Here is a 25,709-nt window from a genome sequence, read left to right as displayed (position 1 = left end):
AATGATGCCCCATGAAGAATACAGATATTCCCTGCATTGCACATAATGCTCTAATTCAGCCTTATCTCTGCCCTACTTGCACAGGTGTTTGGGGTGGTAGTGGTATAGACAAGGATGCAGTCATGTGAGTCCTGCCCCCGACCCTGCAGTCTCACCTGCAGTCTCAAGTGGTGCAGCCCAGGACAGAGTGATGATCCCAGTGAGAACTAGATCATGGTGACTCAATCTACTGATAACAAAGAGAGTCACTCCTGTCCTGACTCATTTCACCCACAGGTTACACCAGCCTTCCCTAGCCATGAGCAGACTACAGTTGAGTTGACTGGGGCTGATGGGGGTTGTATCCTAAATTGTCTGGAGGGCACTGGCTTGGGTTGCACCCTCAACTAATTCCATTTGCTTGGTTTTAAAAAAGAAAGAAAATAAATACCAGAATCTTGCCTTTTAAAACTAACAGGGGCTTCAATTCTAGCTGCCCTCCTAGGACACAAATGTATTGCTGGGTGCCCATAAAATAGCTATCAAAACACACAGGCTTGAGCCAATTTGGGACAATAGGTCATGTGATACACCATTGGTTCTTCAGCAGGTTAAAAGTGTGAACAGGAAAGAGAGGTGAAGGGGCTGTCTTCTGATGGAGTGGCACTTCAGTTTCTACTTCAACCTGGCTGCTGGTTTTTCTTTCTTTCTTACAACAGATCACATATTATGGGGGCAATCCTATGGCAGGATCTGATGAGGAGTGGGGTGTAAATTCAACAGGCCTCTGCAGAGCTTGTCTGACCATAGCGGGAGTCTTTTCCATTAGATGTGCCCACCATGCTGCTGCAGTTTAATCTAATCTGATGCTACATGCTAGTAAGCAGAAATGCAGTTCCAGATCCTACTATTGAAGCCTTGCAGTGCATACAGACAGGCATGGGCGTTTCAACACTGGCCATTTGACCCATTAAGTCCCTGGTTGGCTGGGAGGCCACTTAAGTTAGGTCTATTAGACCAAAATTTTAAAGTAATGTGAACTAAAATAGCTTCTGGGACACCTTTGGAATTAGTTTCACAGTGAATCTGACCCTGGCCTTGTGTGAAAGGATTTCCCATCACCCTGAGAGTCTTCTAACCTGGGAATGCCAGGCATTCAACCTGGAACCTTCTGTGTATAAGGGATATGCTGTACCACTAGGCTATAATATGACAAACAATTTTGCTGAAGATGGGAGCAGGGCAACATGACTAAGTCTGGAGTGATTTAACCTTATTACCTGTCTAAACAACTTAGAATTCAGGGATTCTCTATATGTGGCTGCGCATAATGTAAAACTGCAGCAAGGATTCTTGATATTGGGGTTCCCATGATACCTTATTCCCTCAACCAAGTACAAATTAAAGCTGAGACATGCTGGAAACACAAAGCACATTTTTATTAACCAACAGTCCATGAGGGATAAATCTTGACAATTTCACTATTAAAGTAACAGAACATCTGTCAGAAATGCTGTTTCAGGTTTGAAAAATAATTTTACTTCTAAGAACTTTATTTGTTATTCTCCACAACAGAACTTTTTTTTGTTAAAAATATGCCTTCCTAGAATGGCTGCTCATTTTAACTCTGCCTGTAAAACACCACTAACCCATTTCCATGTCCTTTTCCGTATCCTAAGGCTGTAGGCAATTAAACAGGTTTATCCTGCTTGACAAACCTCTAAGCACACCCAGCTACTTCTTCTTCTTTGGCGATCAGTCATAGCAGAGTAATATTGTCTTTCATGAACACGGTTTTAACAGTGAGTCCGTGACTGTGGAGACCAATTCTGGATCTACATGTCCTTCCACAGTGGAGATATAGGTTTCTGAGTGGGAGTTGATCATGGTGAGGGTTTGCCAAACGTGCCTTCCTCTTAGCACGTTTCTCCCTTTCGTCCTGAGTTCGAGTGTCTTCAGATTCCATGACACCTTTGGTAAAGGCTGTTCTCCAATTGGAGCACTTGCAAGCCAGTTGATGGTGTTTGTACTACATTTTTTTTAGATTTACCTTGCGAGAGTCTTTAAAATTCTTTTGTTGACCACCAGCATTACACTTTCCATTTTTAAGTTCGGAATAGAGTAGTTGCTTTGGAAGATGATAATCAGGCATCAGAACAACATAACCAGTCCAATGAAGTTGATGTTGAAGAATCATTGCTTTGACACTGGTGAACTTTGCTTCTCCCAGTCCACTGGCATTAGCTTACCTAACTTCCTAAGTGATGTGTAATTTTTTCCGGAGACATTGTTGATGGAATCTTACAAGGAGTTGGATATGGCATTTATAAGTGTCCATGTTTCACAAGAATACAGTAAGGTTGGTAGTACAGTAGCTTTCTAAAAAAGCATTTTGCGAATGTCCCGGTCCTCAAACACTCTGCACTTCATTTGGGAGAAAGCTGCATGTGCAGAGCTCAGGCGATGCTGGATTTCTGCATCAATGTCAGCCCTTGTGGAAAAATAACTGCCAGATAGGAGAAGTGATCAACACTTTCCAACATTATACCATTTAGTTGGATTTGTGGCACTGCAGAGCAATTGTTTTATGCTTGTTGGTGCAGCACTTTGGTTTTTTGGATGTTGAATGATAGACCAAGTTTTTGTAAGCTTCTGCAAAGATATTTAGGATGGTTTGGAGGTCATCTTCTGATGAGCTTGTGAGGTTGTTGTTAAGTTCAATTCCACCCACTTTGAAGACTTCAGCAGATATCCCATCAGGTCAGCTGGCTTTATTATTCTTCATTTGGTTAATAGCTGTACACAACTCTCCCAGATTTGGAGATACTGCAAGCTCATCTCTAATTTGTTTATGTGGAATTTGTGAGAGGACATCAGCAGCTACAGGGGAGTTGCCATTAAGGAGATGCTGGTAATGTTCTTTCCAGTGCAGAGCAATAGCTTCATTATCTTTTAGAAGTGTGGTACTGTCTGTTGAGCGTAGGGGTCACATGCCATTATTTATTGGCCCATAGATTGTCTTTGAATGCTCCAACTACTTCACAATTGCACTCATTTCACGCGCTAGCAAGGTTATGCTTAAAATTCTACAAGGAAGGCTCAAGCAGTATGTGGACCAAGAACTCCCAGAAGTGCAAGCAGGATTTAGAAGAGGCAGAGGAACCAGAGACCAAATTGCAAACATGCTCTAGAGAGTTCCAGAAAGACATCTACTTCTGCTTCATTGACTATGCAAAAGTCTTTGACTGTGTCGACCACAGCAAATTATGGCAAGTTCTTAAAGAAATGGGAGTGCCTGATCACCTCATCTGTCTCCTGAGAAATCTCTATGTGGGATAAGAAGCTACAGTTAGAACTAGATATGGCACAACTGATTGGTTCAAAATTGGGAAAGGAGTACGACAAGGCTGTATATTGTCTCCCTGCTTATTTAACTTATATGCAGAATTCATCATGCAAAAGGCTGGGCTAGATGAATCGCTAGCCGGAATTAAGATTGCCGGAAGAAATGTTAACAACCTCAGATATGCAGATGACATAACCTTGATGGCAGAAAGTGAGGAGGAATTAAAAAACCTTTTATTGAGGGTGAAAGAGGAGAGTGCAAAATATGGTCTGAAGCTCAACATCAAAAAAACGAAGATCATGGCCACTGGTCCCATCACCTCCTAGCAAATAGAAGGGGAAGAAATGGAGGCAGTGAGAGATTTTACTTTCTTCGGCTCTATGGTCACTGCAGATGGTGACAGCAGCCACGAAATTAAAAGATGCCTGCTTCTTGGGAGGAAAGCAATGACAAACCTAGACAGCATTTTAAAAAGTAGAGACATCACCTTGCCAACAAAGGTCCGTATAGTAAAAGCTATGGTTTTTCCAGTAGTGATGTATGGAAGTAAGGGCTGGAACATAAAGAAGGCTGATCGCTGAAGAAGTGATGCTTTTGAATCATGGTGTTGGAGGAGACTCTTGAGAGTCCCATGGTCTGCAAGGAGATCAAACCTATCCATTCTTAAGGAAATCAGCCCTGAGTGCTCACTGGAAGGACAGATCGTGAAGCTGAGGCTCCAATACTTTGGCCACCTCATGAGAAGAGAAGACTCCCTGGAAAAGACCCTGATGTTGGGAAAGATGGAGGGCACAAGGAGAAGGGGACGACAGAGGACAAGATGGTTGGATGGTGTTCTCGAAGCTACCAGCATGAGTTTGACCAAACTGCGGGAGGTAGTGGAAGACAGAAATGCCTGGCGTGCTCTGGTCCATGGGGTCACGAAGAGTCGGACACGACTAAACGACTAAACAACAAACAACAAGATTGTCTTTGTGGCTTTAAGTAACTCTGTGCATCATGAGTGTCCAGCTAGTGTCCACCAGGTGTTTTTTTAGTTCTCTGGTTCTTCTTTGAACCTTAGCCTTAGCATTGGTATAGTTTCCCCCCCCTTAGTAGCACATTTTCTTTCTCTTTGCCAGATCTGAAAGGTCTTCTGTTTCCTGTCAATAATGTGTTCAATCTCACTGTCATTCTCATCAAACAAGTCCTGGTGTTTCTTGGTTTGATATCCAATAGTTTGTTCACAGGCTGCAATAATGGATGTTTTTAGCTTGGTCCAGTGTTCCTTGATGTTATCAGGGAACTCTGAAAGCAGATGGTCCTTAAGAGTCATTTGGAAACAATCCCGCTTAATGGGATCTTGAAGGGCTTGGGTGTTCATTTTGTGCCTTGATTTCCTTGACGCTTGTGTTGAGGTATAATCTTGATAGCCATTGTGAAGTGTATTAATCAGTGATCTGTCCAGCAGTCATCGGCACTCATCATAGTTCTGGTAAGGAGCACATCATGGCAGTCTTCAGCTTGGAAAATTACATAGTCTAAGAGGTGCCAGTGGTTGGACTAAGGGTGCCTCCATGATGATTTAAATTTATTTTTGTTGTTGAAAGAATGTGTTGGTAACAACAAGATTATGCACTGCACATATAGTCAAAAGTAAGAATCCATTTTGGTTGCTGTTGCCAATTTCTTCTTTCCCAATAGTCCCAGGCCACAGATCGAAATCTCGCCCAACTCTTGCATTAAAATCACTCAGGAGGATAATTTTATCATACACCAAGCTCTTAGAATAGTAGCCTGTTGGTTTTTGGCAAGTTTTATTTGAAGGGTTGAAAGTTGCTCATTAATGCCAGTAGGGACGCCTGACAAGAGCTTAACAAGATCGTTTTTGATAGCAATCTGTGTTATCCAACGAAGTCCGTATAATCCATGTTCTAAAGTTCACTTGTCTTTTACGACTGCTGGATGGTGACCCAGTCAGGGGGGAAAAAGGCAGACTATATTTAGGGAACCTTTTCTAGCCCCTCTCCCTTTTTGGGGTGAGCAGAGTGGATCCTAAATAGGGCTGCTCAGTCATGGATACAGCTGCCGAGCTGCTCAACTGCCTCATTCCTTGAGTCAGAGCGAATGAATCTGTATCCACTGCCCATGTGCTGGTTCATGACCATGGGATTGCTGATCACCATGGGATTTTTTTGGGTTTGGAATGGGTTTTTGGAAGACACCTGTGAGTGAATTTGTTTTGTGTGTGTAGAGCAGCGCACGCTGACCAACGCACAGTCTTCGCAGTAAGACTCTATTCTGATGGCATGAGTATATTGATGACTGGTAGATTCTAATCTGATGCAGCCTTCATCTGCCTTCACAGCTGTTGTAACATACTACTTGTTATCTTCTGCCTGTTTTGCTGTTGAGGACTTCTTGGATCGTTCTTTGTCTAGCTCCTCCCCTTTGACCTTACCACCTTGGGTGACCCTGCTGGGAGTATGAGACTCCCGATGGCTTTGCTCACAAGAGTCATAGGAATGTGCAAGACCACTCACCACGACAAGGTGGTGATCCAGTGAGTGGGATCATAAGCCAGGTCCTATTTGGTTGTTAAACTGCCAAACTCTCTCTTTACCATCCTCACTCTCTCCTGATTGGCTAAAGGTCTCCAGGAGGATGACTCAGTGTTCTTTCTGTCATGTATGGTCCTTCCCAAAAGCTGTGTGAAGGTGGGTTGAGATGCACGTGAAGACTAATCCATTTAAGTGGGCGGGTGCTTGTTGGTAGAAACATGACTAAAATAATGTACGTGCCGCCGTGACAGACATAGCAGGGAAAAGGTGGCAAAATAGTGGCTGTATGTGGAGGCCTGTAATGATTTGAAAAGCAAAAAGGTGACAGGAGAAGGCATATCTGATAGAAGAGGAGAATGTCAAGAGTGAATGAACACCCTGAGTGGCAATATATATATATATAAAAACCAGTGGGAAGTGAGCTATACAAATTCTCAGGAACCAAAGTCAGGCAGGCCCTGATAGAGGCTTTAAAAAGGATGTTTGGATTACTCTGATGCATTACCAAGTTCTGCTTTTGACAAAGTGGGGAGGCAACTTGTCAAGAGGAAATGCAATGAAATAAGCAGCTTGCAGGAGCTGTGAAATGATATTTATTGATGGGTTTGAAATAGGTGTGGGGGTGAAACCAGTTTAAGATTAGGGATAAATGAATCTGTCTGTTTTTGTTTCTGTTTGTTCCACATTTTTTCAGTCTTAAATTCAGGTCTCTACATTCCTGCATCAGCTTATGATTTATTTATTCTGAAAGTCCTAATGAAAATTCAACAGCATTTTAGTTCATTTTTCTCATCATATGCACATTTTTGCATACAATTTCCCTGATACAGACATTTTTGCAAACACTTTCCCATAATGCAATGCATTTACATACAATATTAGTTTATTTAATATATGAAGTAGCATTATTTGGGTGGAGAAGTGTAAATTTTGATTCACATTTTGTTTCAGAAAGTGCAAAATAGGTAGGTTCGTACTGATATTCTAACCAAACCTAACATCTCCCCCATCTCTGAGATACAGCAAAATTCTCTGGTGTAGAATGAAGAAGGCTCAAATCACACATGCTGGTGAGGTGGCTTAAACCCAGGTTACCTCCAATGCACTGATTTAAATAATAATAGAAATAATAATTAAGAGTTGTATTAACTAACATGTTCTATAAATACAAGGATTTGTACTTGTGCAACAGAACTCCCCCCTCTCTGTGCACCCTCCCTAAATCTGCTTGGTGGGGGTAAAGAAGATGTAATATCTCCTCACTCTCCCCTCCTTAGTTTTAAAACCCTAATTAAACATTAGCCCCACCCCCAAACTAATTGAGACTGAATCTGATGAGGAGCATGTGGTCCTGGTGTTACCTAGGGCAGGGCAGCTGGGAGGGGAGAAGCTGTGCACAGCCATAGTAAATATATCAGGAATGAGGCAAACCTAGTAACATTGTTATATATACCTGCTAAAACACAGCTCGTATCAAACTGTAAGAGGAGGCACCATTAAATCAATGGTGGTAAATCTGTAACAATTCAGTTGTTGCTGAGCTACAGTTCCCTTACTTGCCATGCTGGCTGTGGCTGATGGGAATTGGAATCCAATGATATCTGGACGGCCACTGGTTTCCCACTGCTGCATCAAATAATGGTTTGACATGTCTTGGAAGTGGTAGTTGTGGGTAGGATTTTGACTCTGATTGTAGAGACAATCAATCCCTCATATACCAATGATTTCCTTGAATGATGGTCAGCATTGTATTACTGTACCTATACAAACCCAACCAAAATTCACACAGTTCAATATTTAATTCATCATGACAAGAAAATATACATTTCTTAGTTGCAAGCACTGGCAATGGTAAGGAGAAGAAGCAGTATCTTCCACATGTGTTGTGCTCTCGAAGGGAGCGGTGTTGTGGTACAGAGAGTCAGTGGATCTTGCCCAAACCTCTCCCACCTTCACACAAAATCTGGAACTGAAACTGAACAATAGAAAAGGATACTCAGTGATGGATGGTGTAGTTAATGTAATGTTCAGGAAACTGCCTTACTTAGTCAGATCACTGGTACATTTTGCTTGGTGTTGTCTAAGCCAGTAGTTCCCAAGCTTTTGGGGGGCATTGTGTTCTTGGTGCCATAAATTCATCCTCAGTGTCCCCTACTTGATAAAAAGTATTGTTCTAAATATATGTTTGCACAACTCACTAAGACAATAACATTAAAAATAGTAACAATTAATTGTAGTTTTATTCAAAATCCAGTTAAAAATATTTAGTTTAATTCAACAAAATTGATGAACTTGATCCAGTGATACCAGCTTTTCAAAGTCTGGTAGTCATTTACACCTTCAGTCACCCCTGCCACTCCTTACCTCTTAGTGCCTCTCCTTAGGTAATCTCACTGCCCCCAGGAAGTGGTACCACCCACTTTGAGAACCGCTGGTCTTAAATGACTGGTAATGGCTCTCTGGGATTTCAGACAAGGAACTTTCCTTGCTCTAGATGCAGATGCTGAGGACTGAAACTGAAACTTTCTGCATGCAAAACAGGTCCTCTGCCACTGAGTCATGGCTCTTCCCCATGAGTCTTTGTATAGGTGATGCACCATATGGGAACACCCTCCTCATATCATCATTTTCCATGGACTCTAAAAACAACAAGAGTTGTATTCCTAACCTGTTATTAATACAGGGTTGGATCTTGGCGGAGTTAGTTGAACTTAGTTCCTGCTTTAGTTACAGGTAGGTAGCTGTGTTGATCTGCCATAGTCAAAACAAAATAAAAAAAATCCTTCCAGTAGCACCTTAGAGACCAATTAAGTTTCTTATTGGTATGAGCTTTCATGTGCATGCACACTTAATCAGATACACTGAAACAGAAGTCACCAGACCCTTATATATAGTGAGAGGGTGGGAAGGGGTATTACTCAGAAGGGTGGTGGGAATGGGTGACTGGCGTGGTAAACCTGTCAATGTCTGAATGTCTCTATTCAAACTAGGTCTCTCCATGGTTTTAAGTTTGGTAATAAGTTGCAACTTATTACCAAACTTAAAACCATGGAGAGACCTGGTCTGAATAGAGACATTGAATTCTTATCTCATTATACATGATAAAGATATTTTTAGCCATCTCACCCCTTGCTTTTTCCTGTAAGACCAACTGCAGTCATTAACAGTCGTTGACAGGTTTACCACACCTATCAGCCGATCTCCCCTGTGCTAGGTGTAGAGAACACTGCAACTGTTGTTGTTGTTGTTTAGTCGTTCAGTCGTGTCCGACTCTTCGTGACCCCATGGACCAGAGCACGCCAGGCACTCCTGTCTTCCACTGCCACCCGCAGTTTGGTCAGGTTCATGTTTGTAGGTTCGAGAACACTGTCTAACCATCTCATCCTCTGTTGTCCCCTTCTCCTTGTGCCCTCCATCTTTCCCAACATCAGGGTCTTTTCCAGGGAGTCTTCTCTTCTCATGAGGTGGCCAAAGTATTGGAGCCTCAGCTTCACGATCTGTCCTTCCAGTGAGCACTCAGGGCTGATTTCCTTAAGAATGGATGCGTTTGATCTTCTTGCAGTCCATGGGACTCTCAAGAGTCTCCTCCAGCACCATAATTCAAAAGCGTCAATTCTTCAGCGATCAGCCTTCTTTATGGTCCAGCTCTCACTTCCATACATCACTACTGGGAAAACCATAGCTTTTACTATACGGACCTTTGTTGGCAAGGTGATGTCTCTACTTTTTAAAATGCTGTCTAGGTTTGTCATTGCTTTCCTCCCAAGAAGCAGGCGTCTTTTAATTTCGTGGCTGCTGTCACCGTCTGCAGTGATCATGGAGCCCAAAAAAGTAAAATCTCTCACTGCCTCCATTTCCTCCCCTTCTATTTGCCAGGAGGTGATGGGACCAATGGCCATGATCATCGTTTTTTTGATGTTGAGCTTCAGACCATATTTTGCACTCTCCTCTTTCACCCTCAATAAAAGGTTTTTTAATTCCTCCTCACTTTCTGCCATCAAGGTTGTGTCATCTGCATATCTGAGGTTGTTGATATTTCTTCCAGCAATCTTAATTCCGGCTAGCGATTCATCCAGCCCAGCCTTTCGCATGATGAATTCTGCATATAAGTTAAATAAGCAGGGAGACAAAATACAGCCTTGTCGTACTCCTTTCCCAATTTTGAACCAATCAGTTGTTCCATATCCAGTTCTAACTGTAGCTTCTTGTCCCACATAGAGATTTCTCAGGAGACAGATGAGGTGATCAGGCACTCCCATTTCTTTAAGAACTTGCCATAGTTTGCTGTGGTCGACACAGTCAAAGGCTTTTGCATAGTCAGTGAAGCAGAAGTAGATGTCTTCCTGGAACTCTCTAGCTTTCTCCATAATCCAGCGCATGTTTGCAATTTGGTCTCTGGTTCCTCTGCCTCTTCTAAATCCAGCTTGCACTTCTGGGAGTTCTCTGTCCACATACTGCTTGAGCCTTCCTTGAAGAATTTTAAGCATAACCTTGTTAGCGTGTGAAATGAGTGCAATTGTGCGGTAGTTGGAGCATTCTTTAGCACTGCCCTTCTTTGGGATTGGGATGTAGACTGACCTTCTCCAATCCTCTGGCCACTGCTGAGTTTTCCAAACTTGCTGGCATATTGAGTGTAGCACCTTAACAGCATCATCTTTTAAAATTTTAAATAGTTCAGCTGGAATACCATCACTTCCACTGGCCTTGTTATTTGCAATGCTTTCTAAGGCCCATTTGACTTCACTCTCCAGGATGTCTGGCTCAAGGTCAGCAACCACACTACATGGGGTGTACGAGACATCCATATCTTTTTGGTATAATTCCTCTGTGTATTCTTGCCACCTCTTCTTGATGTCTTCTGCTTCTGTTAGGTCCTTACCACTTTTGTCCAATATTATGGTAATCTTTGAACGAAATGTTCCTTTCATATCTCCAATTTTCTTGAACAGATCTCTGGTTCTTCCCATTCTGTTGTTTTCCTCTATTTCTTTGCATTGCTCATTTAGGAAGGCCTTCTTGTCTCTCCTTGCTATTTTTTGGAATTCTGCATTCAATTTCCTGTATCTTTCTCTATCTCCCTCGCATTTTGCTTGCCTTCTCTCCCCCGCTATTTGTAAGGCCTCATTGGACAGCCACTTTGCTTTCTTGCATTTCCTTTTCATTGGGATGGTTTTCGTTGCTGCCTCCTGTATAATGTTTCGAGCCTCCATCCATAGTTCTTCAGGCACTCTGTCCAGCAAATCTAAATCCTTAAACCTGTTCCTCACTTCCAGTGTGTATTCATAAGGCATTTGGTTTAGATTGTATCTTACCGGCCCAGTGGTTTTTCCTACTTTCTTCTGTTTAAGCTTGAATTTTGCTATAAGAAGCTGATGATCTGAGCCACAGTCAGCTCCAGGTCTTGTTTTTGCTGACTGTATAGAGCTTCTCCATCTTTGGCTGCAGAGAATATAATCAGTCTGATTTCGATGCTGCCCATCTGGTGATGTCCATGTGTAGAGTCGTCTCTTGTGTTGTTGGAAAAGAGTGTTTGTGATGACCAGCTTGTTCTCTTGACAGAACTCTATTAGCCTTTGCCCTGCTTCGTTTTGAATTCCAAGACCAAATTTGCCAGTTGTTCCTTTTATCTCTTGATTCCCTACTTTAGCATTCCAATCCCCTATAATGAAAAGAACATCCTTCTTTGGTGTCACTTCTATAAGGTGTTGTAAGTCTTCATAGAATTGGTCAATTTCAGTTTCTTCAGCACCAGTAGTTGGTGCATAAACTTGGATTCTTATGTTAAAAGGTCTGCCTTGGATTCGTATCGAGATCATTCTATCATTTTTGAGATTGCATCCCAGTACAGCTTTCGCCACTCTTTTGTTGACTATGAGGGCCACTCCATTTCTTTTGTGGGTTTCTTGCCCACAGTAGTAGATATGATGGTCATCCGAACTGAATTCGCCCATTCCCATCCATTTTAGTTCACGGATGCCCAGGATGTCAATATTTATTCTTGCCATCTCATTTTTGACCACATCCAACTTACCAAGGTTCATGGTTCTTACATTCCAGGTTCCTATGCAATATTTTTCTTTACAGCATTGGACTTTCCTTTCGCTTCCATGCATATCCGCAACTGAGCGTCCTTTCGGCTTTGGCCCAGCCGCTTCATCAGCTCTGGATCTACTTGTACTTGTCTTCCACTCTTCCCCAGTAGCATGTTGGACGCCTTCCGACCTGAGGGGCTCATCTTCCAGCGTCATATCTTTTATATGCCTGTTGTCTTTGTCCATGGAGTTTTCTTGGCAGGGATACTGGAGTGGCTTGCCGGTTCCTGCTCCAGGTGGATCACGTTTGGTCAAAACTCTCCACTATGACCTGTTCATCTTGGGTGCCCTGCTCGGCATAGTTCATAGCTTCTCTGAGTTCTTCAAGCCCCTTCGCCACGGCAAGGCAGTGATCCATGAAGGGGAACACTGCAACTACCACCCAGTAATAATCAGGTGACATGAGCATCCAATAGGCTCCCATTTGACCTATAAAGCTCCTTCCTCAGCCCTCATTCTTCAGTGTGGACAGGGCCACTGAAAAATAATACACTGTGACCTTCCCCAATATATGGCTATCCAGATATTGTTGGACTCCAGGTCCCATCAACTCCAGCCACCATGGCCAATCATCAGGGGTTATGGGAGTTGAAGTCCAGCAGCATTTGGAGGTCAACAGGTTGGGGAAGCTAATATAGTGGATTTTACGTACAAGGGGGTCTTCATCTCTCTCTCTCTCTCTCTCAAAAAATATGTCCCAAACTACATGACTACATAACAACAACCTATAAAGTTACAGAATGTTGATAGCAGTTGAGCCTAGAGACTGGTAGGCCACTGTTGTGTCCTTCAGACATTGCTGGATCCTAATTCCAATCAGCCTTAGCCAGCGTATAATGGAGTGTAGTCCAGCAATATCTGGAAGGCATAAAGAGATGAAGTCATAGAAACCAACTCCTTAGGGGCCAAGGTCCATTCACAACCACCCCTAAAATATTTAAGGGGTCCCCCCAGTTAATGGGCTTTGCCATTCAAATCGTGTGCATGTACTGTGTAATGTTATCGATTATGCAGGGCAGGGCTTACCTGGGTCCCCCAAAATTTTATTCAAGTTGGCACCCCTGGGTGGAATGGAGAAGGAGCTAATATGCTATATGTGGAACTGCCATCGAATATGAATTGGACACTTCATTTGGTCCAAAATGCAGTGGCCATTTCTTCCGAGAAACAAAAGCAAGCGAAATACCCATGGCTTGCAAGGGAAGGAAACTTTGCATTCTGCTTTAGCTTTTATAAATGTGAATTACTGCCACAATGGTTTAGGGAGGGGACAGAAGTATGCTTTTGAAATAGATCTTTGCCTTTCCCCTATGCAAGTTCATGGCAAGATCTCTCTCAGGGAGAAGAGTCTGTCCCTCCAAAAATCTGTGGGGGAAGGGCAGAGGCCCACCCCCCAAAGAAGGAGTGGCAGGTGACAGTGGCGTAGCGTGGGTTGTCAGCACCCGGGGCAAGGCAAGTAATTTGCGCCCCCTAACCCGTGGATTTGCGCCCCTTAACCCTAACCCCCAGATGTTGCACCCGGTGCGGCCGGCCCCCCCTACACCCCCCACACTACGCCACTGGCAGGTGAGGTTCCCACATGCTCAAGCTGCTACTGCCACCACCTAGTGGCAGGAGCTTATTTCACCCCATGCTCAGGCTTTTTGTTTGTTTGTTTTTTGTTTTTTTTAAAAAAGGTTGGAGAGGATAGGAATCAGTACTGATGATAGCTCAGGCTGCTGTTGCCATTTAGTTCCTTTGCCTCATGCTGGGGCTTGTTTATTTCATGTCTTTCAGCTCTTCCAGGTGTTCTTTTAATTGTTCATCCATTATTATTTGCGCCCACAGTGGTATTGGGGCAGTCCTGCTTAAAGAACTTATAAAAGAACATAAAAAGAGCCCTGCAGCTGGATCGGCCCAGTGGCCTATTTAGTCCTGCATCCTGTACTCAGTGGTCAGCCAGATGCTAATTGTGAGAAATCTGCAAGCAAGACCCAAACACAAGATCACCCTCCTCTCCTGTGGTTTTCAGCAACTGGTATTCAGAAGCATTGCTTCCTCTGACAGTGGAGGCAGAGCATATCTATCATCACCAGTAGTTTACAGGTTTGCACCTGTAAACATTTTGAAGTGTACAGTGGTACCTCGGGTTACAGACGCTTCTGGTTACAGACGCTTCAGGTAACCCAGAAATAGTACCTCGGGTTAAGAACTTTGCTTCAGGATGAGAACAGAAATCGCTTGGCGGTAGCGCGGCGGCAGTGGGAGGCCCCATTAGCTAAAGTGGTGCTTCAGGTTAAGAGCCGTTTCAGGTTAAGAATGGACCTCCGGAATGAATTAAGTTCTTAACCTGAGGTACCACTGTACTTACTGTTTTGTTTCTAGTAGGTGCATGCCTCAGGATCTGCTGAAACTTTCATGCCACAAATGTTCTGGCGTTTCTTCTCACTCACCCCACCTCACTTTTGAGAAAAATGCTATAGCAGAACAACAATTAAAGTGGAATGATGTGTGGATGGCCCAGTATAAATCTACTACTATTACACTGTAGAATACACACACACACACACACACACACACACGCCCTGGCTAATTTGAAAACAAATTTAAAGGGAATGAAAATCTGATGATCAGCCTGGGTCTAATAAAAGCTGTGGATTGAAAAAAGAAGCATAAAACATTCAAAGAAGCCTTTTCTGCCCCCTTTTTTATGATAGCCTTTGTGTTTAAAATTGTAAATGATATTTTACTTCTCAGAAAGTTACTTATGTTGAGGTTTCATAAAATCTGCATGTTCATTTAAATTTAACTGACCATGAGGCAGATAACTACCAGGCAACTACCAAAGAGAACTGCACTTCTTGCAGATGCTGTCCTAATTTGCAAAACTCATCAGGTTTGTAACAGCATTGTAACACATAAATGTGTGCAGATAAAACTGCTCTTAAAGGTTGAGATGGTGGAGCCCCTAAATCAGAAGCTGAGATTGTCAACAGCACCCCCTGGGGTGGGCAGGGGACCTATTCTGTCTCTTTACCAGATGTTTAATCTACCAGCATATGCTTCTGATGCTTTTTAATGGCATGGAGATCAGCAGAATATTGCAGGCTAATTAATGCCAATCAAAATACTGTTTAAGAGAGATATAATAATAATAATAATATATAATAATTTATTATTTATACCCCGCCCATCTGGCCGGGCTTCCCCAGCCACTCTGGGTGGCTTCCAACAAAATATTAAAATACAGCAATCCATCAAATATTAAAAGCTTCCCTAAATAGGGCTGCCTTCAGATGTCTTCTAAAAGTCTGGTAGTTGTTTTTCTCTTTGACATCTGGTGGGAGGACGTTCCACGGGGTGGGTGCCACTACTGAGAAGTAGTGGTCCAGTATATCTGAAGGAGCGTCTCCACCCCCTTTGTTCTACCCAGACACTGAGGTACAGCGCCGAGGGCCTTCTGGCGGTTCCCTCATTGCGAGAAGCAAAGTTACAGGGAACCAGGCAGAGGGCCTTCTCGGTAGTGGCGCCTGCCCTGTGGAACGCCCTCCCATCAGATATCAAAGAAATAAAGAACTATCGGACTTTTAGAAGACACCTGAAGGCAGCCCTGTTTAGGGAAGTTTTTAATGTGTGACATTTTAATGTATTTTTAATCTTTGTTGGAAGCCGCCCAGAGCGGCGGAGGAGACCCAGTGGGGTATAAATAATTTGTTGTTGTTGTTGTTGTTGTTACTACTACTACTACTACTACTACTACTATACATATTACTTGGCTAGAGAACTGCATTGCAAAATTTCAAAGGGCGGTTGTATGTCAGTTCATGTATTATTTCAGAAACTATGGATTGGGCACATTCACCATTAAATGTGAGCTGAGTCAAACTGATCTGCTTACCCTCCACCATTCCTCAGAAAATAGGGACATTATTATCTAAATCAGTAGAATGTTCCTATTTCCTCCCATTCCTAGTGCCAGGAGGAGGGAATGGTAATCAGGGGCATAGCCTGGGGGGCTAGGGAGGCCATGGCCCTGGGTACATTTTTGAGAGGGGGTACGACCAAGTGCCCCCCCCCCATGCTTACTCATTGGAACCTGCCTTTGGCGTGCAAGGGAGATGTCAAAGCATGCCCAGCCACAGCTCCACTGTCAGGTCAAGTCTGGCCTGTGGGCAGAGTGGAGGGGAGGCAGCGGCAGCAGTTTTGCCGCCCCTCTCCTGCACTGGGCTGTTGATCACTCCCACATCCATGCTCCTGAAATTATGTCAGCAGACTTTGGCAACATACCAAAACTGAACTGACAAATGAGCCCCCAAAATGAGACATGTGTATGTCTGTGTGTGAGAAAGGGATGTTGGTATGGCTTTGGATTAGATAACAGATTCTTCAGGGATGTAGAATCTAAACATGGTAGGACATAGGAGTGAGCTGGAAGCTGCAATCCTATGCACATTATCCTATAAAACAACAGGCCTCACCACTTGCAGCATTTAACTATTACGTTTTATGTTAAATAATAGGCATGCATGGGAAACTGCAGCACAGGAAAGAGAGATTTAAGCTTCTTTTCTCAGCTGTGGTCTCCCTGCACCATGCAGCCAGGCAATTAGCATTAGGAGAAAACTCCCATTGGTGTAAATGAAAGGTGTTCTTCCTAGTGCTAATTGCTATGTGTGTGAACTTCGTGGAAATTGTGGCTGGGAATGGAAACCTTCGACTTATAATCTTGCTTGTGGTATCTATTTTTTAAAAGCAAACCTACATGATTCCTAATGACATTATTAATGTCACAGTGGGACTTACTTCAGAGTAAGGACTGGACCGCATACATCCCTTTCTGCACACACAGGGCTGGATTAACCTTTAAGCAAAATAAGCACAAGTTTAGGGCATCAAAGGAATGGGGGAGTGGGGCACCACAGAAATTTACCATTGCTGGATTTTTAACATTAGTGGTCATAAATTGCTCAGCTGAGCATTCATTTTCTCAGATGAAGTATATTTAAAATTCCAACAGAACAACTATGCAACAAGGCAGGCTGGATGCCTTATCTCTACTGAGCATAGAAGCTGATCTGTTACAGAAGATTGGTTTTTTGAGGATCTGATCAAAGACTTTGCAATTAGAAAATGTAGGAGAATTTTTTTCAAATATAAGTAAAGTGGAAATATACAAATATAAACATTACTGTCCATCTTACTATAGGTTTTGTTTCATTTCAAAAATTGAAATTTCATTTTATAGTTTATGATTGTTTATATTTTGAATTAGATATATCTGGGGCACCAAAATCTTTAAAGTGTTTTGGGCCTCTAAAGATCTTAATCTGGCCCTGTGCATGCATGTGCAGTTGTGCATGGCTAGTGGAGTGGATAGTAGATAACAGATAGTTCAGGCAGATAGTAGATAGTTCAGGCAGAACAGGGCACTGGCTCAGTATGGTTCAGATAGCCTCAGGTCAGATCAGGTCATTCCACAGGAGATGCATTGGCAAAGCAATCCACAGTAGGATTGCATACTCCGCTCACTAGGTTGTGAGCCAGTGGCTCAATCCTGCTGCCTACAGAGATTTGCAGTCACCAGCTGGTGAACAGAGGGTCCAGTCCTGCTGGCTGCAGTGTGGCAGTGAGAGGGGGAAGGAGATATTGATCAAACAAGGGTCTGGGAGGAGGCAGTGGAAATCCCCCCTGCCCCAAATCAATTTCAGCTCTAGAAATTGGACTGAGGAGCATGCATAGCCCTAATGGATGGAGATAGATGATAGATAGATAGATTGATAGATAGATAGATTGATAGATAGATAGATAGATAGATAGATGATAGATAGAGAGATAGAGATAGAGATAGAGATAGAGATAGATAGATAGATAGATAGATGATAGATAGATAGATAGATAGATAGATAGATAGATGAATAGATGAATAGATGAATAGATAGATAGATAGATAGATAGATATAGATAGATAGATGATAGATAATGTTCTACATCAGCCTTCCCCGAACTGGTGACCAGATGTTTTGGACTTCAATTAGCCCTAGCTAGCACTGCCCTGCCAGCTGTGGCTATTGTAGTTCAAAACATCTGGAAGGCACAAGGTTGGGGAAACCTCTCCTGTTTGGTGGTGTATGTGCCTCCCTCAAGCTTCCTATTCATTAAGCCAAAGGACCAAGTTCATTACAGCTAAAATGAACAGATTATATATAATAAGCACCACCCCAGCATTTCTGGCTAAGGGCTTCAATGCAGCACCAGACTGGAAGAGTAGGTATCTCCTGTGTGGACATGCCCAGACTAAGTGCACCTCCCTTACCAAATGCGACATCTCCATTTCTTCTGTAAGAAGAGCCTTGCTGGATCAGGCCAACAGCATCTTGTACCCACAGTGGGCAAACAGAGGCCCATGGGAAGCCCATAAGCAGGATTTGAGCACAACAGCACTCTCCCTTTCTGTAGTTTTCCAGCAACTGGTATGCAGAAGCATACTACCTCTGACAGTGGAAGCAGACAGTAAGCGCTATATCCTCAATGAATTTGTCAAATCCACTTTTAATGTCATCCAATTTGGTGGCCATCACTGCCTCCCACAGAAGTGAATTCCATAGTTTAACTAGGCGCTGTGTGAAGAAGTACTTTCTTTTGTCTGTCCATCCTTCCTAAGGGCACACTGAGGTAGGTAGGTGTTTATGAGACCGGTATGGGGTACTGCCACTTTGGTTATAGGCAGAAGCTCAGTGTTTTAAATCATGGCAGCAGTGACGGGGCGTGGGGTGGAGCTTCATTTGTGGATTTTTGCCATACAAAAGCATGAGCCTCTGCCCTCTAAGAGGAAAAAAGAAACATAGCAACCTTGGCAGCTCTTGAGTAAGACTTTTATTCACTTGCACAATCTATTTAAACTTGAGCACATCCGATTCCTGCTAAATTCAGAGACTGGTGAGCTTGTACTTAATTATTCCATTGACACCCATGAGGTGTGTTTTAGATTGCACCCATGTAATATGCAAAATATGGGGAAGAAGGGTGACGCTACTCTGCACAGCAGGGACTTGGAACTTGTACCATCTTGGTGCTGTTGGGCTTCAGATCCCATTATCTCTGATCATTAGTCAAGCTGGGGTTGATGGAAGCTGGAGTCAATAATGTCTAGAGGATGGTAGGTTTTGTCAGATGTTCCTGTGTATCACAAGCATACTCCAAGTGTGAATCCTTATATAGCAAAAACAGTGCCACTCACACAGAAGGAGGAGGTATTAGCAGGCTCAAGAGAATCCCAATGTTTGCAGAAAGTTTTTTTTAAACCAATCAGCATATGCAAGTTTGTGCCCTGTAGGCCTGGGATTCCTCTCTTTTCAGCCACCAGCTAGCAATGCCTCTGAAAGACAGCATACAGAAAGTGTAGTGTAATGGTCAGAATTTTAAAATAGGACCTGGGGGACCATGGTTTGAATTCCCACTCAGTCATGAAGCACACTGGGTGACCTTGGGCCAGTCATATTCTCTCAACCTAACCTACCTAAGTGGGTTGTGGTGATGATAAAATGGAGAGGAGGAAAACAATATGAAGGAAAACCTTCAGCTCCTTGGAGGAAAAGGTGGTATATAAATGGGAGAATAAGAAAGAAATAACTTTTGAGGATGGAAGCAACCACTTTCTAACTTTCTCTGACAGCTATCAGCTTTCATATGCTGTGAAATCAGCATATGAGTCCAGTGCCCCATGGCTCATTTTTAAAAGTTTTGTTTTGATTATCTGGACTTATTAGCAGGAATGATAGACTTGGGGGGACAGGGAGACATACTTAAATGATTTATTTGTTTTCTTAAAACTTATATACCACTTGATTGTAAAAATATTCCTCAAAGAAGTTTACCAAAAGAGTTAAAAACAATTACCAAAAGAGTTTAAAACAAATATAAAACATGCACAAAATGCAATCAAAATAATTAAAAATTTTAATTTTAGCAGCTTAAATGTTAACATTCTACGTATATTTTTAGAAGGTGCTAAAAAGAGTACACTGATATATAAATAGGCAGGGAATTCCAAAAGATGCCTGCATGCCACATATTTGTCATCTACAAAAGCTTGTGTCATAATACATTTTTTTATTCTTTATTCTGCTACAATACTCTTTCTTGCATTTTCACTCTATCAAGAGTGGTCCAAATCATGGGTAGAGGTTCATAGTTCAGTGGCAGTGCATCTGCCTTGCAGGCAGATGGTCCCAGGTTCATTCCCCAGCATCTCCAGGTAGGGCTGGGAATGAAACCCCTGAAGAACTGCTTTCAGGCTGTGTTGACAGTTCTGGAGTCAGACAGGCCAAGGACTCTGATTCAGTACAAGTCAGCTTCCTATGTTTCTATACATCAGGGGAAGATAACCTTTGGTGCTCTTTATTTTGCTGGACTCCAACTCCCACCAGTCCCCAGCCCCCATATTCAATGGTCAGGGATGATGGGTGTTGTAGTCCAACAACTTTTCCCCTAACCCTGTTAAGCATTAAGAGGGGTGGAAGGAAGATACCAACAATAGTAGCATGGCAATTGAAAATGATGGACTATGCAGAAATGGCAAAACTTACAGAAAAGCTCCGAGACAATGACATTGAGAAATCTTAAAAAGAATGGGAGGCATTTATTGCATATGTACAAAAATATTGCAAACAAGTAGAAACATTGGCAGGCTTTGATTAAACACTTGCAAGCAATTAAAATAAGATAAAGTTTATGGAAGGAAATTTGGACTGAAACATTAAAAAACTGATGGTATGTAATATATTTAATGAACCAGGAAAGGAAATGGAAGGAAGTCAGGAGGTTATAGAGAACCTCCGAAAACATGTTTTTAAATTTTTATTTTAGTTCTTATATTCCATGTTGGATATTTTGTATTTCTCTTTTTATTTGATGAAAAATAATTGTTGAATTTGAAATTGTAAAACCAGTAAAAATTTATTTACAAAAAAAAAAAAAAAAGGTTTCAGAGGGCTTATGGTACTTTAAAGTTAATGCACATCAGGGATTGGACAGGAATGGTTTCTGAGCAGACATGGCAGATGTTTATAGGATTGCCCTCAAGGTGTCTGATGCCAGAAAGGTCCCCACCCACCTGCTTACCTCACTCCTCTCCCCCTGCTTATTTCCAGAAAGTTGAATAAGGTGGAAGGAAATTGTGTGGACCAGGGTCTGGGAGACTGGGGTTCAAATCTCCACTCAACCATGAAGCTTACTGGTAACACTGGGCCACGCATTGTCCCTCAGGCAAAACAGCCTAACATGTTGTTATGAAGATAAAATGGAGAGCGCCACCTTGAGCTCCTAGAAGTCATAAGTGTAGTCCTTTTTTTTTTTTTTTAAGAAACAACCTTAAAAGAAGCCTGTCAAGCGATCCCAGGGGCAGGAAGAAGGGGTGGGAAGTTTCTCAACAGCCAGCGAGTAGCAGCTGTGAGGCCAGACTGCGTTGCTTTCCGACGGGAGCCCCGGGACAACGGGCTGCTTCTGAGGAACCAGCCTTACAGATTAAGGCTTCCCGCGTTCTCAAATTCACACGCATGTGCCCCCCTCCCTCCCGACTCGTGTGAATCTTTGAGGATAGCGGCGGCAGCGGCAATTGCTCCACGCTTCTTGTTCGACGTGTCCCCGCAAGCCCAGAGCAGCCTCTTTCGCTCTCCGGTTTCTCCCGCAACTTCAATGCGTATTGCGCGTCAGTTTGGCCTGGGGAAAAACGCGTGACAGGGAAAAGGAGGTGGAGAAAAATAATAGTACTTTTTTTTAAAAAAAAGTTAAAGCACGTTTTGCAAAGCAGTGAAAAGTAGATTCGGCTAGGAGAAGGAAGAAGGGTGTGTAGCTGTCTGTGTTAGTGTTCGGGTTGCGGAAGCTGCCCTCTGCATTCGGATTCCTTTTTGGAGCGGCGGGGAGAGAACAGCCGCGCTTGGGGAACGGAGGAAATTCCCTCCGCTACGAGGCGGCGGCGAAACCAGACGGCCGCTGCGGGGACGCCGCTAGAGCCTGCTTCTCTGGAATGAGGAACCAGCTGGCGCCTTCCTTGACACCAGCCTCGGCAGGCCGAGCCAGAACCGCGTGCGGAGGAGCCGCGCAAAACTTGCCAAGGTAAAACCGCACGGGGAACTTCGAGTCGTTGCGAGCTCCAGACTTCGTGGACGTATGGTGCGAGGGGCAACGCGCATTGCTTCCCATCATGCGAAATGCTGCGAGGCAGACCAGTTCTTTTTGGCCCCTGCAGAGTCGGGGGCCGTGAACGTCTGCCCTTAAGTCCTGACCTGGTGGCGCCACTGGAGCCGCGGCGGGAGCGGGAGGGGTTCGCTTTCTCTTGGTCGTCTGAAGGGGTGGGTTACCTCTAGACTTTGAAAAGAACAGTTAATTTTTTCTCTCTCTCTTTCTCTCCCCCCCCCCCGCGCCCCTAAGCTTCAATAGATCAAATACCGTTTATATATCTATATAACCCAACGGGCTTATTTCATAAGGGCTGGGGAAAGAGTTCTCTGGCTGAAGATCCCTGGGGTGACAGCCCCACAGAACTCATGCAGGCTTAAGCCCCGGATCCACTGAGTGATTTATGTGAAAGACCCATCGGTGCAGTGGAACTGACTCCTGAGCATGTATAGGACCGGGAGGTTGTGTAGGCTGCAGAGGCCAGACTTATTAAACTTCATTAGACTTTCAGTAATCTCAATTTTTTTCAGGCACAGCATGGCCCACCTTAAAAACAACAACAACAATAATATGCATTTAAGTACCTATTTCTTCTTCTTTATATGGTAATGGTACTGCTGTTGTTGTGACCACCTTAGATCAAGTCCTGGTGGAGGACCGATACCTCCCCCCCCAGCCCAGCCCACCCATCTTCTATGCTATTGTCAGCCCTATTGGATCCAAGAAACATGTATAGGATCAAGTTGCAAGCTCCTACATACACCTGGGGTAGCACAAGCATTTAACTCAGTGGGATTGACTTCTGAGCCAACCTTCATATGATTAGGAGGTAGACCTAATGAGATCAATTCATCCCTAACTTTGGGCGTTGTGTGCCATAAATTTTGAGTAAGTCCTATTGACCATAAGTGGGATGTGCTTCTGAGTAAACTTGCTATGAAGACTGAACTCCTATAAACACACTGGCTGGTGAGTCCTGTTTACTTTTTAGCAAACATTCTTAAAGTTCTGGTGTTATCTCGCTGGGAACCTCTCACCCCCCCCCCCCAATTTAAGGGCAGATGGACAGAAGGGCAGCTGCTGCAGATGGAATGTGTGTATGCAGTTTTGGCTCTCTCTTTTTAAAAAGCACCTGGAAGCACCTTATTTGAATATCTGCTAGCTCCTCCCTCCCACCATCTGAAAACTTATCAGATGCAGACCTAGATGGCTTGATTTAACATCAACATCCTTTTCTCTTTCTCTCACCCATCCCAGCTTTTTAAATATCCACTCCTGATGAAGGGTTCTGTGGAAGTCAAAGGTTTGGTGACATTTTGCTTGGCCTAATAAAAGTATTGACATAATAAGGGCTTGGGAATTTTTCTAACATGCCAAAACAGCTAGCACTGATCTTTAAAAGTGAGTGTCTGTTTTGCTTCATAATCAATGCATTGCCTTGTGGCACATCCAAAGTGGACAAGTTCATTGTGAGTTCATTTTTTCAGTTTGTGTTAATTTTTATTAATTAGCCCCCAACTTTGAAAATCAACTGACAGCTAGTACAGGGCATGCACCACTACTCCCAGTACTCCTTCCTGCATTCCATTATTGACTTATGAAATTTTCTGCTGCAATTGGTGGCAATGACTACAGACTGGGGATGCTCCCATCAACTCCATCCAGCATGTTCAGTGGTAAGCAATGATGAGAACTATAGTCCAGAAAAAAACTAGAGGATGCCATGTTGGCTATCCCCTGCTTTAGGCTGAGAGGTCTTTAAGGGTTTTTACAAATTTGTGCAGCAGGTGATTTTTATCACTGGCTGTTAACCATAATGCCTAAATGGAGCCATTCTGTTGAGAGGCAGTCTACCTCTCAATAACAGTTGTTGCTGGGCTAATGGTAGAAGAGGACTGTCTTTTTCCTTCATCCTTTAAGCTTGTGGGCTTCCCAGCAGCATCTGGCTTGCCACTGTGAGAAACAGAATGCAGGTCTAGGAACACAACTGGTCTGACAAAGTCAGCGGGTAGTTCATTTACTTATCTGCCTTTTGTTTCTCCCTCACTTACATCTATGTGCATGTAAAGCCTTCTACACAGGGATGGCAGATGAAATGTATCCAGAAACTTGATTTTGAATAAATGTGCAATTAATTGTTCCCTTTTTGAATGTTATTCTGTTGTTATCTTCCTTTGTGGGATGTGCAAATCGCTATTATAAATAATGTTTTTTGTAGGGTGGGGGTCACTGAGGATTAATTTATGGAATCAAGGGGCAATGGTTTTTGGGAACAATCATATGCATGTTTACTCAGGAATGCGTAAGATTTGAGCTTAAATGATGAAGAGGCAGAAACTCGAGTCACGCTCCAATGGAATGTCAGTTTTGCAAATGGCCAGACTCTTAGGGTGACTGAAGGCTATGTTTGCAATACCCATGTCAGTAATTATCAGTTAAAAACAGGCCCCTTCCTCTCTCTGTGCTGCACTGATGACATTCATACATTTTCAGATTACTGTATAAGGGAGAGGCTCCACCTTTTTCATGTCTGATTTTCTGTGTGAAAATGGTCCAGATCTAAATGCTGAAGATTCTTGCTCTCACTAAGTATATATTAGAGTACTACAAGTATTCTAAGCCCTTATAGATCAGATGATGACACACAGTGAATATATATTTAATGTATTTTGATTTGCAGGTGTGTGACTAATGGTCTTTGAGGTTTTGTGGTTACCTGACTATACTCCAAGCATAACAAACCAGGCCTTGCACTTTTATACAGTGGGAATATGCTGCTTTGGAGCACTTAAAATATATAGAGATTTATATACATGTGGCTCAAGAAACCAACAAGTGAAAGCAATCCTGCCTCTTACTTTCACCTAATAATATGGTGTACCTTTTACAGTCACGTAATAATACATCACATAATAGGCTGTTCTGGTGAGGCAAAGTCTGTAAAATTAGGTTGTCTCAGTACACCTTATTCTATAATATACCACAAACTGGAGAATCTGCCTGCTTTCTCCTGCTAAACTATGTTGCTGGTGCAGAGTTTTCTTCCAGAGCTGTGAGGGATGTGAAAGTTACATAAGAGCAGCCTTCCCCAGACTGGTGCCTCCAGACATTTTGGACTACAACTCCCATCAGTCCCAGTGGTGTCTGGGAGGTGTCCTGGTGTCTGGAGGGCGCCAGGTTGGGGGAGGCTGTTGTAAAGTGTGTTCCCTGATGAAGCCTACGAAATGTCACCTTTCCCCAAGGACTTGCGAGGCGAATCTGATGCTGTATTCCCCTTCTTTAGAACCTTTGGGCATCTTCTACACCACCCTGTTTTGGGGAACTGCATTTGCCTAACATTTTACATTTGCCTCTCGTTTTTCAGAGCATCTTGAAATATTACTATAGAGACATGCAGGTTCCTTGTGATCCTATGTCCACTGTAATTGTCTCTGTAATTCTTTTAGACTTTCTGGGCATCTGTGCCGTAGGCGGCAATTCCCCCAGTGAATGCAGCCACCATGTTGCTTGTGTGCAGTGACACTCGGTTGTTGCTCTGCTGTGCTTAGGTAATATAGCTGCTCATTTGCAATTGCTCTGGCTTGACCCCTTCTGAGT

General features: G+C 43.2%; 2 protein-coding genes across 5 annotated transcripts in view; one reads left to right on the top strand and one right to left on the bottom strand.

Moving 5' to 3' along the window:
- Positions 1-25,709, bottom strand: part of LOC310669944 (craniofacial development protein 2-like) — a gene marked incomplete at its 3' end in the record, with an annotated part of 710,849 nt that overhangs the window by 12,069 nt on the left and 673,071 nt on the right. Inside the window, exon 2 of the mRNA XM_083424409.1 lies at positions 10,960-12,326. Within this exon, the coding sequence (XP_083280535.1) occupies positions 10,960-12,143 (1,184 nt within the window). The 5' untranslated portion in view covers positions 12,144-12,326. The remainder of the gene's footprint in view (positions 1-10,959; positions 12,327-25,709) is intronic.
- The window catches only part of ARHGEF9 (Cdc42 guanine nucleotide exchange factor 9), a 279,379-nt gene that overhangs the window by 8,611 nt on the left and 245,059 nt on the right, over positions 1-25,709 (top strand). For 2 of the 4 annotated variants that reach the window (XM_083423401.1, XM_083423398.1), the window contains exon 1: positions 21,338-22,049. The exons of the other annotated variants lie outside the window; for them this stretch is intronic. The gene's annotated coding sequence lies outside the window, so the exon portion shown is untranslated. Of the gene's footprint in view, positions 1-21,337; positions 22,050-25,709 lie in introns of those variants that run through there. 4 annotated transcript variants of the gene reach the window in all.

The sequence above is a fragment of the Podarcis tiliguerta genome, assembly GCF_965153285.1.
Source record: "Podarcis tiliguerta genome assembly, chromosome: Z".
NCBI classification, from domain to species: Eukaryota; Metazoa; Chordata; class Lepidosauria; order Squamata; family Lacertidae; genus Podarcis; species Podarcis tiliguerta.
This window is presented reverse-complemented; position numbering and strand designations above follow the sequence as displayed.